This window comes from Apiotrichum porosum (assembly GCF_003942205.1).
Source record: "Apiotrichum porosum strain DSM 27194 chromosome Unknown scaffold_1, whole genome shotgun sequence".
In the NCBI taxonomy this organism is placed as follows: Eukaryota; Fungi; Basidiomycota; class Tremellomycetes; order Trichosporonales; family Trichosporonaceae; genus Apiotrichum; species Apiotrichum porosum.
Window position 1 is genome coordinate 2,754,924 of NW_021167108.1, and position 13,677 is coordinate 2,768,600.

A 13,677-nucleotide genomic window follows, 5' to 3' on the forward strand; every position below is an offset into this window, starting at 1 on the left:
CCATGACGTCTTGGACCTGGGCGACAACGACAGCGACCTTTCGGCCCACCTACTTCACTCTTTCAGTCACCTATAGAGTCTGTCAACATGGTAGGCGGGGGCTCAACACGCTTCCTATCCCTCCCAGAAGAACTGTTAGTTGGAGTTGTCTCTGTCCAGCTGCTAACTGGACCACAGTATCACGCGCATTCTCGCCGAACTACCCGTCCGCGACCTGCTGTCCGTCTCAGCCACGAGCCGCCAGTTGAACAGCTACGCGTACGCGCCAGTTTTATGGGTAAAACTCTTCCACTCCACACCTGGGTTTGACCTCACAAAGGACGCGCTTGCCCGCGTTGTCGCTACAGACCAGGCCCCGGGCTCTTGGGGGGGTCAGGACGGTCGCGAGTGGGAATGGAGGTCGGCGGCTCCATCGTCGTCGTCCTTCTGGAGCCTCCAGGCGCTCCTCACCTACGTGCGCGATCTCGTATGGCCTTCAGCTGTGAATACCGCGGATAAGGCTCTATCTCAGCCTCAACAGCCCGATGATAGAGACTCCACGGACCCCGAACCTCGTCCAGTGCCCAGTAACCGACCATCGCCCATTCCAGTCCACTATCCGACTCTGTACCACTCCCGATGCCTCATCGAGGACGAGATGCGAGCTCGTGGCCCCCACGCTGCGTCCGACCCCAGTGGTTCCCTCTTGGACGACGGAACAGCGGTGGACAAGGCGCTCGACTCGGATTTCCGCGTTCACCCCAACCATGTCTGGGCCATCGAGGAACACAGTGCCAAGGTCTATGCCGTGGCTGTGCATGACCAGTGGGTCATTTCGGGGTCGCGCGACAAGACAATCAAGATCTGGCGTCTTCCAGACCTTCCCATTGACAACAAGGTTCTTGAGTGGGGCCCTGACGTTGCCCACACTGTCAAGGAGGCGCACGACGGCAGCATTCTGTCACTCAAGTTTGAGGTGGAGGATGAAGTTGCGGGACGCGACACGGGGGTCATCGTCACGGGATCGAGCGACCATACTGCCAAGGTGTGGGAGGTTGACTGGGGCAAGGGACGCGCAAAGCCAGGCGACGACTGGGAAGGAGTGGCGGTGACGCTCAAAGCGACGCTTACCGGCCATACCGACCGTGTCTCCAGCGTCGCGCTCACGAGCCAGTACATTGTCACATGCTCGCACGACCAGACTGTTCGAAGTAGGTTGTTGTTTTTGTCTGAGCCGTTTCTGACAGTTCTAGTTTACGAACGAGCCTCCGTGTACGACAACAGGACAGTCACACTCCTCCACCGACTGTCCCCCGAGCGAGGCTCGCTCGTCGCCATTGCTGTCAACCCAGACCCCACTGTTCACCAGGCCGTTGTCTCCGGTTCACTTGGTTGGGTAACCATCGACCTCGCCAGCGGAAACGAGCTTGCCCGCGTCAGCTGTGAGCCTGCTGGATCCGTCACGTGGTCGCCAGATGGCAAGTACATTGCGTGCGGCGGCAAAGAAGGCGAGGTGGCACTGTACACGCCAGCGGGCGAGCTCGTGCGGCAGTTTGAACAAAACAACTCGTCGATGGTCCGCAGTGTCCGTGTCGAACCTGACAGTGGGACATTGCTCAGCGCCGGCCACGACTGTCGTATTTATTTCTGGAAGCTCGACGCCAACAACGCGTATCGGTGCTACGACTTTCCAGGCCAACCCATTTTCCAAATCGACAAGAGTGGCATGAACCTCGTGGCCGCGGCAGGCAACAGCGTCCTTTTCATCACCTATGGCGTGTGGATGCCCTACCTGGGGTTGTACGCATAGCGACACAAAACAATGCATTGGTGTTTATTTGCTTCTAGGACAGTCTCTACACATGAGTTGTGTGCATCATGCCAAAAGTGATATAAAAAGTGGTTTCTACTCGTCGATCTCCTCCTCCTCCTCAGCGTTGTGAGTGACCTCGTAACGCTTGCCGCGGATACCCCAGATACCCCAGTTGGTCTTAACACCAACACGAGTGTCCCACTCGGCAATCTCCCACTTGCGCGAGGCGAAGGGGTTAACACCGGGAGTGAGAATAAGCTCAAACTCGTCCGAGACACCCTCGATGGGAGGGATGGCCTGCGTTGGGAGGTTGACCGATGAAGGGTACTCGCTGGGAGCGTCGGGGCTAGTGATGGGTGGCTGGGTACCGAACAGAGCCGAGACGTCGCGTGAGAGGTCGGTGGGCGAGAAGGCGGTGAAGAAGAGACCACACTTTGTGGTGAGGATCTGCTCAAGAGCCTTGCGCCACGAGGTCTGGGCCTGGACAAGTGGTGGGCCGCTGGCGGGCTTGGACGGGTCCACGAGCGACTGGTCCGGGAAGCCGAGTCCGGGCGAGAAGGCAAAGAAGACGTCCTGGTAAGGGTCAAAGGGACCAAACTGCTCGTGGACGTTCTCGTACGCCGACTGGATCGAGACCAGCTTGAGCTGGGGGGTGACCATGACCTTGCAGGCTGGGGCACCGTACTCGGACTCGGGCTGCATCTTGGCCTCGCCGCGCTTGGGACCGTCAACGATGGGGACACCGGCCTCGGGGCCGATAAAGTAAATGTTGAACTGGGTGTTGGGGAAGAGGTGGGTAAGCTGCAACCAGAGAGCCGCAGGGAGGGTGGACTCGGCACGGGCGCCAAGCAAGAAGATGCGGAAGGGAGGCATGGGGCGAATGTCGGCGGCGGTCACAATGGTGGTACCGGGGGGAGGGTGGAGAACGGAGTGCATGGCAGCCATCGATCGCCTTCCCTCGGTAGTGATACGGCCGTTGGAAGCGTTGAAAGGTCCATTCTGGTGGATTACGCTAAGCACACTGATAGGGTAGGTCATGGCTTTGGACACCTGACGGATGGCGCGCGGCGAGTTGATCGACGAGAAACCACGAGTAAAGAAGAACGAGTCCCATGACACCATGGAGACAGCCTGCTCATAGGGCTGGTTACCTGCGGAGGGTGGTTAGCATTCTTGTCAATGCAGAGGCCGTGTATGCAAGCAAAGCAAACCCACCAGGCATGTTCTCGAACTCGGTGATACGACGACCGCTGCGGATGTCATGCTCGTCCTCGTTAACCTCGCGGAGACGGGGGCACGACTCGGAGTGCTCCTGCTTTCCCTCCTGCCAGCGCTCCTTGCTGGCATGCGTGGGGAAACCACAGTCGGGGCACTCATACTTGACCGCCACGGTCTCGTGGTGCTTCTCATAAGAAACGGGGCAAACGGCGTAGGTGCGGATACGCTGTCCCTTTTCACGGAGAGCTGGGAAGGGCGACTTGGACAGAAGGTGGAAAAGATCGTCCTGGGAGAGAATAGGCTCAGGCTCGGCCACCTTGTCAAACTTGGAGCTGGCCTTCTTCTTCTTGCCGAACAAGGAGAAGAACGGACGAGCGCCGGAAGGAGCCGCGGCCACCATCGGGAAGCGCGACGAGGACGCGAGGGGCACGACTGCTGGGCGGACTGCAAGCGTCCTTGGCGAGCTGCGCAGCAGCATGCGTCCGGAAGCCTGACGCATGTTTTCTCGAGAATGGGTAGTGAGTGGGGTTGGTTGGTAGAACAAGACGTGCAACGTATGCTTTGCTAGACAAACGTCTTGACCCGAACTGGATTGTCTGGCTTTGTGGGCAGCCACCGTGGGATACTTTGAATTTGCCACCGCCCGCCGCCGGCCGGCCGGGTGGCTCGATGGTCCTGTTTTTGTGCAAAGAGCAACAAGTCGACAAACAACCAGCAGCGCAACCCTTCACACACCCTTCACACCTCTCCTTCCGTTCGCCTTTCTTTACAGCTCGGGCACTGCGATGGCCGTGTCGGGTGCAGACGTTCAAGCTTTTGATCTTGCGTCTCCCTTCAGCACCCCGCGCGCACAGCGTCACACCGCCCAGGCCGCCGATATCGTCTCGCCCCCTTGTACGACCCCACGGAGACTGCGCATGCCGCTTGGCCCCTCGTTACTCAACTCGTCTCCGGCCACCATCGTACCGGGTGACTTTACAGGAAGCATGAGCCTTACGCCGGAAGCAAAGAAGCCAGCCCAGCCTGCGGTCAGCTTGAATGACCTGCCTGTCGAGGTGAGTAGTTCAGGTTGTCGCCGGCCTGCCACTAAGGCTTGTTTTGTTTGTGCACCCAAGCTGACCCAGCCACCTTTTCTTTAGCTCGTCCAGCAAATCCACAAACTTGCAGACAACCCTGCATTGCCTATGACAACGCGGTACATGCGTAGCTCCCTCACACATGCGTCCCCGACGTATATCGCTGCATACATGCTCCACCAGTACCGTCGAGTGGAGCCTTACAACGTCCTCACGTTCGCCTTGCGTCGACGGATTGTGGACATTGCCGTTGCCGAGGAGATGATTCGTATCTGGGACTATCGCCGTGGATATGTTCCTACCGAGCTGCGGAGCCGTCGGCGGGCCGGAGCTCGTGCAAGGCCAGCAACTGCAAGGGACAAGGCGGGGCATGGCGAGTGTGACGGGGCCAACGACGGCGATGACAACAACGAACCCGAACCTGAACCCTGCACCCCACTCAAGCCCAAGGTAACCAGGCCTGCACTGTCCGTCTCCGAGCTGCCCAAGCGTCTCTTCCGTCCCAAGCCCGGTCCCGGAGAGCCCACAATCTCACCCCTCGTGCACTGGCTGTTCAACCGCTTCGAGCCGCCTCTGGCCAGCCACAAAAACTATGCCCTCAACCGCGCCGCCCTCAACCAAAACTACGACATGGTCGAGCTGCTGCTGCGCAAAGGTGCCGACCCAAACTTGCGTATGCACTTTCCGCTCCGTGCCGCGATTGAGAAGAAGGACCTCCGGCTTGTCAAGCTGCTCGTGGAGCCGTTTGCAGAGTCGTCCGACAGCCCCGCAAAGGGGTCCGGCAAAAAGCGCAAGCTGACCGACCGGATTCGCATCACTCCAGGGCTGGTCAAGGATGCGCTCAAGAACGGTACCCCGGAGATTGTCGACTACTTTGTCCACGAGAAAGGTAGGTGCAGATGGACGGACTGCCACCGCACGGATTACATCTGACAGACTCGGCAGGTGCGATGCCGCCCTTGGACCAGATTATGGCTCTCGGCAACTAAACAAATGAACGAGGGCTCGGGAACGAAACGCATCATTGCCCACGCGCAACGCCACAACCCAACGCACCGCACAACGCAGACTCCACCATACACACACCACAACAAACACCACAATGCACGGTACACCCCTCACCTCAGAGGGCCATGCCACCCCAATAGACACCGTACAGCACTCGCATATGTAATCATTAATGCACCACCACTGCACTGCCTCCCTCCTCTTGTGCTGCTGCTAACAACGGCCGTGTGTTCTCCTGCAAGAAATGTATGATGCAGAATATATATACACCTGGGCCCGGTTCCGTCCGCAAGCACTCGACAACATGCTACACTTATGGATGTTATGCAAACCCTCCGCAAACCCTCCGCGCCACAATCTCCATGGAGGGGGCATTCTACTCCTCTTCCTCCTCTTCCTCCTCGATGACCGGCGCCTGGTTGCGCGCAGGCGGCAGGCCACCGCGGCGGGCCCGCGACGACCCCGACCCCGAGCCAGACCCCGAGCCAGACCCAGACCCGGATCCAGATCCAGACCCAGACCCCGATCCAGAACCTGACCCAGATCCCGATCCAGCGCCGCCCGAGGAAGACGCATCTGCCTTGTTGGAAGACGAACCGTTCTTGCTATTCTCGTCCTTGCCGTTCCGGGAGAACCCGCTCGCGATACCCAGCCCGGCGGACATGACGCCGCGTTTCGGCGCCGTCGAGTTGAACCGCGATGCCGGGTGCTGCGCTGCGCCGCGGCCGCCGCTGCCGTTGCCCAGGGACGACGAGCCGTACGTCGCGCCCTTGGCCTGCCCCAGTCCGCCGGCAAACGAGCCGTCGTCGTCCTCGCTCTCCCACTCGTCGTTGGACTTCTTCTGGAACACGTCGCGCAGCGGCGCCTTGCGTCCGGGACCAGGAAGACCGCGGGCAAGTGGAGACCGGGTGCGGGCTTGCGCGCTCAGAGCCATGCTTTGCAGGTGCCCGAGAGCAGTGCGCTCGTCAAACCTCCGCAGGGAAGTCGTAGAGTCGCCCTCGCGGCCCGTGTCGTAGTCGCTGTCAAACTCGGCACGCGTGAGGTCGAATGAACTGGCGCGGGACGACGGGTTGGACCGAATGCTAGACGCGACAGACGAGGGACGCAGCGCCTTGGCCTCGTGCAGGACCTTGATGTGGCGGACGCGCGTAGATGAAGATCCCGATGCTGCGCGGCGGTGATAGTCGTGCAACGGCGAAGGGGGTGCAGTGCGGAACCTGTCCTGCGACAGGCTCGGGGAACGGATGGACGACCGCCGAGAGCCGCCACGCTGGAGCGACAACGACGAGCCCGGGCGCGAGACATGTTCCCTGTCCGAGGTCGGGGTCATGCTACCTCCGCTCCGTTGGCTCCGTACGCTGCGGCCACTGAGACGGCGGTTGATACCGTGCAGCCCCACGTCGTGGATGTTGATCGTATAGTCGCCAATCGTGTTGGACATGGATGAACGGCGAGAGTTGACGCTGCTCGACCGGTGCGAGTACATTGCACGACCGTCCATAGACGTACGGCGCGACAGTGGGACTGGTGGCATGCTGGTGCTGGTACGGCTCATGCCGGTACCGCGAACGTTCATGCCGCGCGTAGGAATGACAGGCGCGGGCTTGGGCTGCATCATCATTTCGCGCTTCCGCCGCCGCTTGTCCTCATAGAACAGGTGTCGGAACGTCGTCCAGATGCTGTCCTTCTTGGCGCTCTTCGCTGCACGGCTGTCCAACGTCGCGTCTGCGCTTTGCGTGGTGCCAGGAACGTCGATCGCCGGGGCCGGACTGGCGGAGAAACCAGCACCATTGCGTGTGGGCGACCCCTCGGCCGAACGCTGTTGTTGTTGCTGCTGCTGCTGCGGTTGCGAAGGGCCAGCAGCGATGGTCGCGAGTAACGTCGAGTCGCTCTCGCTCCTGGACATCATCATCTTGGCCGGTGCCTTGGACCCCTTGGTGGGCGACTCGCCGCGCTTGGGTAGCTCGGGGGGCTCAGATGCTGAGCGCTCGTCTGGTCGCTCCCAATTCTTCACACCACCGACGAGAACCGACGTGGCGCGCTGAAGCATGTTCATCGAGGGAGAGCGACCCTTGCGCTGGTTGTCCTTGCTGGGCGAGTAATCAACATTCAGCGGGGTCCTAGGTCCACGAGGCGACACGGGAGGTGAACGACCGTCCTGCTGTGGAACCCGAGGAGCTTGCAAGGTACTCGTCGACGTGTCCGGATAGTCTGGGTCCGGGGTTTTGGGACGAGACGTTCCAGGAGAGGTGCGCGAGTCGGCTGCAGACACAGTGACGGCTGGACCGCTGCCAGACGGCTCGTTGGACACAGGGGCAGGTTGACCGCCGTTGTGGTTCTCCTCCTCGCGACGTTCCTTGGCGCGGCGCTGGGCGCGTTCCTTTCGTCTCGCAGCGGAAGCCTTTCGGGCCTGCACCACGTCGTCCGTCTCACCACGCTCCATCTGCTTGAGTCGCAGGATCCACCACATGGCACTGCTGCTGTCGCAGGCATTGTTCATGACCGAGTGAATGAGCTGGCCAGTGTCAAAGCCAACATCCGAAAGGCGGTTGAGGAGTACCTTCTCTGATGCAGTCGAGAACAGGGGCGGACGTTCGGCGTTGAGCAGCGCAAGGTAGTCCTCGGGAAGGTGAACCTGCCACTGGCTGGAAACACTGTTGTGCGACGTCCTGCGCTCAAGAGGCAACTGCGACGTTAGAGACCGCCTCTTGGTTCGCACCGGCGTGCGAGAGCTCTCGGCAACGGGAAGAGGAAGGGTGTGCTCGTCAATGACAGTCAAGCTTTGGGAGCTCAGCCGCTTGTCCGGGCGGCTTGTAGACCCAGACCCGCTTCCCTCGCTGTCGTCCTCTTTGGTGCTGCTCAGAGTGAACCGCTTGCTGATCCGCTGCCGTAATGAGGCCGGCTCGGCAGTAAATTCGCGGATTGTAGATTCGCTCGTGTTCAGGTGGGCAAGCTCCAGAGCGCGCTCCGTCTCACTGAACATGTCGCCACTGTGTATCCGCTTGATATCGTGCTCGTCGTCGTTTTCATTCTCGGCCGTGGTGGGAGAAGTGTCGCCACTGGATGGCTTGCGCAAGCTCGGGTCGGTGAAATCAAATGATGTCTCGGAAGGTTCCGATTCTGGATCTGGCGACGCGATCGGGTCCAGCGGCGGGGGTTGGCGTTTGGCAGCGCTCGACGAGCTACGGGGCGAAAATGGGAACGACGTGGCCGATGAGGAAGTGAGGAGTTGGGACTTTGGCTCTGCAAACGACTGGCCAGGTAATGGGGATGGGGGAACGGACCGTGGGTCATCGGTGGTGGTCGCGCCTTGGATGCTGTCGTACAATGTTTTTCTAAACCAAGGGTGAGTGAGAATCTCCTCCATGGTCAAGCGGTCGGCCGGCTCATGTCGCAACATGCCACGAATCAAAGACTTGGCCTCTGGTTGTCAGCTACTGCCTTTCGGAGACTCCAAACTCACCGTCGCTGAGCCACTCTGGCTCTTCGTACTCTCCCTTGATAATGAGATCCTTCATGACACGCTCGTCGTCATCGTCAAATGGGAGTCCGCCGCAGAGGAGCGTGTAGAGGATGATGCCCAATGACCAAATATCTGTTTCGACGCCCTGGTACTTTTTGCACGCCAGCATCTCGGGACTGGCATATCCTGTGAAGAGTTAGCACTCCCTCGGGACACCTCCGCCAACTCACCTGTTGTACCGCAGAACGTTTCCATCCTGCCATGTCATGTCAGCATGTTGTTGTTGTTGTTTTTCGCTTCCTAGCACCCACAGTCGGCCCTTTTGGTACTCTCGGGCAAAGCCCAGGTCTCCGAGCTTGACCCTCAGCTCGCCGTCGAGGAGGACATTCTCCAGCTTCAGGTCTCGATGAACAACGCCTTGCTTGTGGAGCCAGCCCACTGCAGTGCACAGCTCGCCAAAGAGTCGCCTGGCCTCGCCGTCGAGCATACGCCCGTGCTCGACCAAGTAGTCAAACAGCTCGCCACCGGAACACAGCTCTGAGACGAGCCAGATGTGTGTCTCGGTCGCGATAATCTCGTGGAGGTGGACAATGTGTGGGTGGTGCAGACGGCGGTGGTGGTGTATCTCGCGCGTAAGCTGTGGTGTGGCCGACTTTGGAATCTTCTTTATTGCGCATCGTGTGCCAGAGGTGCGATGAGACGCGATATGAACAGAGCCGAATGTTCCTGTGGTTTTCATTAGCCCCACAGCTCGTCCCGCGATGACGATGGCTTCATCATCATCAACATGGGGGGGGCCCGTCGCACCCACCTTCACCAATGACCTTGCCGAGTGTGTACCCGCCAACGACCTTGATCTGGTCACTAGCAAGCTCGCGCGCTAGTTGCTGGTACGCTGTGGCGAGCTGTACGGTCTTTGTCAGCTGCTGCTTCTCGCTCACAACGAGGAGGGTGGGCGGTAGTGTGCGGCGCGACGCGCGCTGCCCCACCCCACCCTGCGCCGCCTTTCCGACCATGGACTGCTGCGTACCTGCGCTTGCTTTGTGTTGGCCAGGTTGTTCGAGTACGAGTGGTTCTGACGCGACGCGAGCGCCGGTCGTGCAGCGGAGGCCATTGCTGCGTGCGAGGTGGTGATGCCCCGCGCACGCGCACTCAGCGGCGGGCGCAGAGGCGGGCTGGTGCAGGCCTAGGCGCGGCGGGGGGGGCGTGTAGAGGTGGTGCGGGAGGGAGAGCAGTGGCCTCTAGTGGGCTCTGGGGCTGCTCTTTTGACAAAGGGTGGCCGGTGGGATAAGGGTGTTGGAGACTGTTGTTGACAGCAAAGTGTCGACGGCGAGTTGGCGATGGAAGGTTGGGTTGGGGGGGGGGGAGGTGTGATCGGCCGTAGAGAGCACGGGCGATGGGTGGTTTGTGTCGGGCAGCGGGAGTCGTAGGTGGTTTGCCTAGGTGGGGGAGAGGGGGGCAATCTATTCTGTGCTTGGCAACAGTCGCAGCTGACCGACTGAGCGTCCGTCCGTCGTTGTGAACGAGGAGGGTGTGTGTTGGGTTGTGCGCGTGTGCAAAGGCCTGGAGAGATATCGAGAGCGATGGTTGTAAGAAACGTGATGCAAACGAAGGACTGTGCTCAACCCACAAAGGCGCGCGCGCGCACAAGGGCAGATGCGCAGATGGCGATGCGCATGGCCCCCCTTCTCCTCTCCCTGCACGGGCCAAAGGGCCACAAAGGGCCAAAACGCACAGGGCCCACCGATATGACGCGCGCACCAGGGGGTATGAGAGACCGGCGGGGGAGGGGGGGGGAATCCATTAGACGTCGTAGAACAATCTCTAATCCGAATGGCCCAGGCCGCGCACAGATTTATTAATACACATTGGAATTGCTATTGAAAAAAGGCCCGACATCACACACACAGCATTGTGTCGATGCAGTGGGACGGGCGTGGCGTGCGTGGACGGCGAGGCACCGCATGCACACCACGTCCTGGCCGTCATATGCTCGAATGCTTGCTGCTCCATACCGCCACAGCCTGTAGAGCACCGAACACCCACATACATACATCTACTGGTGTCGACGCTGATGATACTCAAAGCTGCAAGCACAGTCGCGGTCTCGACGGTGGCTCCTCTCGCCATGTTCCCCCACTGTAGTCAATCAATGCATGGGTAATCAATTTTGTGAAGGGTGGTCATCTACTCCTAAGCATTAATCTTGGTGTCCTCAGCCTCAACCTCAACCTGAGCCTCAACCTCGGCCTCAACCACGGCCTCAGCCTCGGCGGCCTTGCTGTGCTTGGTCTTGCGGGCAAAGTCGCGGTTGATCTGCTGCTCAGTGTTCTGGAGACGGAGGCGGCGGCCCTCCTGGCCCGCAATCGAGAGAGCGCCGGCAATGAGCTCGGTGGTACGGATGCTCTCGACGTTTGCGGGAACGGCGTAGGTGACGATACGCGGGTCCGTGTCCGAGTCGATGACGCCGACGGTGGGGACGTTGAACGACGAGCACTCGCGGATGGCACCGAGGTTCTCGCCAGGGTTGAGGAAGACGACGACGTCGGGGACGTGGTAGCCCTTCTCCACAGGGGTGGTGCCAAAGCTGTAATGCGTGTCAGTCAAGAAAAGATAGCTTTGGTTGTATGGTCGTGGTGGCGGCACACAGAGAGAGATACGCACTAGGACTCGGAGTTGGTAATGGTACCGGGGAGCCACGAGTCGGTGATGAAGCCGTTGTCGCCCAGACGCTCGCGGACCTTGGACAGCGCCTTCTTGTGTGCGGGGCGGGTACCAACGAAGAGAACAACACCGTCGGCCTTGACCACATCACGGATAAGGGCCGCAGCGCGACGGAGAAGGGGGAGAGTCTGCTCCAGGTCGATGACGCTCAATCCCGAGCGAGTACCATACACGTAAGGGGTGTAAGGGGGAGCAAGGAGCGACTTGGAGTGGCCAAGAGCGGCGCCAGAGGCCATCAGAGTCGAGAGAGTCGCCTCCTTGGGCGAGGGCGCAGCCTGGTTCTGCTCGCCGGGCAGGTAGAGAGGAAGGGTCGAGTCTGATAGTCCATTAGCACCGACTCGGAGCAACACACACAACACCGCAGTTGTCTCGTCTCGTCACGTCGTCGCGGTCGCGCACTCACAAACACCGGCCTTCCGCCTCCTCCATTCACGAACCTCGCCAAGGTTACGCTTCCATGAGTCCTGGGTACTCTCGCCCTCCCTAACCGAGTAATACGACGACGAGCTCTCGGCCTCTGCCGAGGCATCGCGGCAGCAGGTCGAGGTCGAAAGCGCGCGGGTAGCCGAAGCAGCTGGTCCCCACTGTCAGCGTTTCCTTTTCAATACGGCCAAAGCATGTCCACTCACCCGTCCTCGAGCGGACGGACTGCAGAGCCCGGAGAGAAGTGGTCGCTGCGTTCTTCATGGCCGTGAGGTGGTGGAAAACGAGTAGATGACAGTTGACTTTCGAGTTTTCGGCGGAAAACGCAGAGGCACAGGGCAACGGAAGCAAAATTGGAGCCCAGCACCGCCAGGCGCCAGATAGCATGGGTGGGTCGTGTGTCACGGATGGCAGTCAACTGAACCAAAGCCAGGAGGATTGAATGCATGTAGGTTTCTACTGGTACAGGATGGGGGGGAGGAGAGTCATGCGGTCTGTTTATGATCATTTGAGTGGCACGGGGCCGGGAGAGATGGGAGAGGGAGGGCTGACAGAGGTGGCGCCCATAGACAAGGCAGGCATTCACTCGGGAGACTAGGAGGTGTCGCTTGGGTTGTGTGTGGATTAAGCCACAACAAAGGCTTACCACTCGAACTCGCTGTGCATGTCAGCTCATACGCTTGATACAGAGACCACCGTGCAACAGCAGTAGCCATTCTCCGCGATCCAGTAACTGCGCCTCGCCACTGCGCGACAAAACGACTCACCCCTGGCACTTGGTGAACAGGTAGTCCTTTCCATTAATGTGGATCATGCCGTCCTTGAAGACAGTCTTCCACTTGTTCTTGACACGCGCGACCTTGTCATACACACAGAACACAATGTCGACCTCGCCTTCACCGTCCTCGCCGTCGTCGTCATTGCCCAGCTCGTCGTCGCTGTCGTCAAGGTCCGAGTCGATGACTTCGTCGCCGGGAAGGAGGCCAGCAGCATTCGGCTCAGGACGCGACGCGGCGCTGTACTCGGCAATAGGAGGGGAGGGCTTGTCGTTTGACTGGATAGGGTCAGTAGCTGATCACGCCATGTTCCGCAAGACGCACCGAACCACCACGGAGGCGCAGCACATCGTCAGGCTCGCTCTTGACCTGGACGTCGCCGAGGCCAGGGGTGCCTGCCGGCTGGGGCATGAGGACGTTTGGCGCGCCAGTTGCGAGCGAGCCGTTGGCAGGGGGTGCACTGGTGGAAGCGGCGGGGGCCTCGCGCTGGTGGCTCGCTGGCGGGTCCTCGGCACCCGGCGCGCGCGCAAACTCGGCAACACGGGTCTCTAGCAGCTTGGACTCCCATTTCTGGTTTGGGTCAGTGGACCTGCACATATCCAACCAGCCACAAGCGCGCTCACGCTCTGGAGCATGGGCAGGAGGTCATCGTCCATGCCGTACTCTTCGAAGTCGACCGCGACACTGGCAATGACATCGTCGATGATTGCGCGGTAGATCTGGGGCTGTGGAATGGAACCATGACAAATGCAGGAGGGAAGGCGAGTGGCAAGCGAGACAATGGCACAAGAGCGTCGACAGCGCGGAGGGGTAGCGTTAGCACTGGCAGAGATGTTTGGGAGAATGCAGCAGACTGTTCAGCTTGCAGATACACACGACAATCTTGTTCGACCTTTAGACCACAGTCAGCAAACATGTCCATCGTGTTCCAGAGAGATTGCGCCTGCCCTGTGGGGCACATACATCTTTTTAACGCGACGCGTACGCGCCGAGAGGGTGCTTGGGATACGTCGCTGTCGGCCGTTGCCACTGCTTTGCTCGCGGCGTTGCAGGAAGAGGGGTTTGAATGGAGACGGAAGGGTGGGGGTGGTGCAATCCTTCCGGTTGTGGGGGGTGGATGAATGCAACAACGCAATCGATGTCAGCGTATTTAAAGGGCCGCGAGGGTGTGAGGGGCAACGCCCACAGCGTTTTTAT

General features: G+C 60.0%; 6 protein-coding genes across 6 annotated transcripts; 2 read left to right on the plus strand and 4 right to left on the minus strand.

Moving 5' to 3' along the window:
• Positions 1-87: 87 nt before the first annotated feature.
• EHS24_001003 (uncharacterized protein) lies at positions 88-1,789 on the plus strand (the record flags this gene model as incomplete). Its single annotated transcript, XM_028616809.1, has 3 exons — positions 88-134; positions 178-1,190; positions 1,233-1,789. 3 exons carry the CDS (start codon positions 88-90, stop codon positions 1,787-1,789), a joined length of 1,617 nt encoding a protein of 538 aa, XP_028480666.1.
• Positions 1,790-1,885: 96 nt separating this feature from the next.
• MSS51 (Protein mss51, mitochondrial) lies at positions 1,886-3,509 on the minus strand (the record flags this gene model as incomplete). Its single annotated transcript, XM_028616810.1, has 2 exons — positions 1,886-2,943; positions 3,008-3,509. 2 exons carry the CDS (start codon positions 3,507-3,509, stop codon positions 1,886-1,888), a joined length of 1,560 nt encoding a protein of 519 aa, XP_028480667.1.
• Positions 3,510-3,795: 286 nt separating this feature from the next.
• Positions 3,796-5,075, plus strand: EHS24_001005 (uncharacterized protein; the record flags this gene model as incomplete). Its single annotated transcript, XM_028616811.1, has 3 exons — positions 3,796-4,065; positions 4,150-4,975; positions 5,032-5,075. 3 exons carry the CDS (start codon positions 3,796-3,798, stop codon positions 5,073-5,075), a joined length of 1,140 nt encoding a protein of 379 aa, XP_028480668.1.
• Positions 5,076-5,470: 395 nt separating this feature from the next.
• EHS24_001006 (uncharacterized protein) lies at positions 5,471-9,671 on the minus strand (the record flags this gene model as incomplete). The annotated part of the gene is made up of 6 exons (XM_028616812.1): positions 5,471-8,517; positions 8,558-8,743; positions 8,788-8,813; positions 8,869-9,283; positions 9,369-9,462; positions 9,588-9,671. 6 exons carry the CDS (start codon positions 9,669-9,671, stop codon positions 5,471-5,473), a joined length of 3,852 nt encoding a protein of 1,283 aa, XP_028480669.1.
• A 1,079-nt stretch (positions 9,672-10,750) lies between these two features.
• MRP4 (37S ribosomal protein, mitochondrial) lies at positions 10,751-11,968 on the minus strand (the record flags this gene model as incomplete). The annotated part of the gene is made up of 4 exons (XM_028616813.1): positions 10,751-11,144; positions 11,222-11,597; positions 11,685-11,855; positions 11,911-11,968. 4 exons carry the CDS (start codon positions 11,966-11,968, stop codon positions 10,751-10,753), a joined length of 999 nt encoding a protein of 332 aa, XP_028480670.1.
• Positions 11,969-12,346: 378 nt separating this feature from the next.
• EHS24_001008 (uncharacterized protein) lies at positions 12,347-13,445 on the minus strand (the record flags this gene model as incomplete). Its single annotated transcript, XM_028616814.1, has 5 exons — positions 12,347-12,362; positions 12,472-12,758; positions 12,805-13,050; positions 13,104-13,199; positions 13,440-13,445. The coding sequence occupies 5 exons, from the start codon at positions 13,443-13,445 to the stop codon at positions 12,347-12,349; spliced, it is 651 nt and encodes a 216-aa protein (XP_028480671.1).
• Between the last annotated feature and the right edge of the window lie 232 nt (positions 13,446-13,677).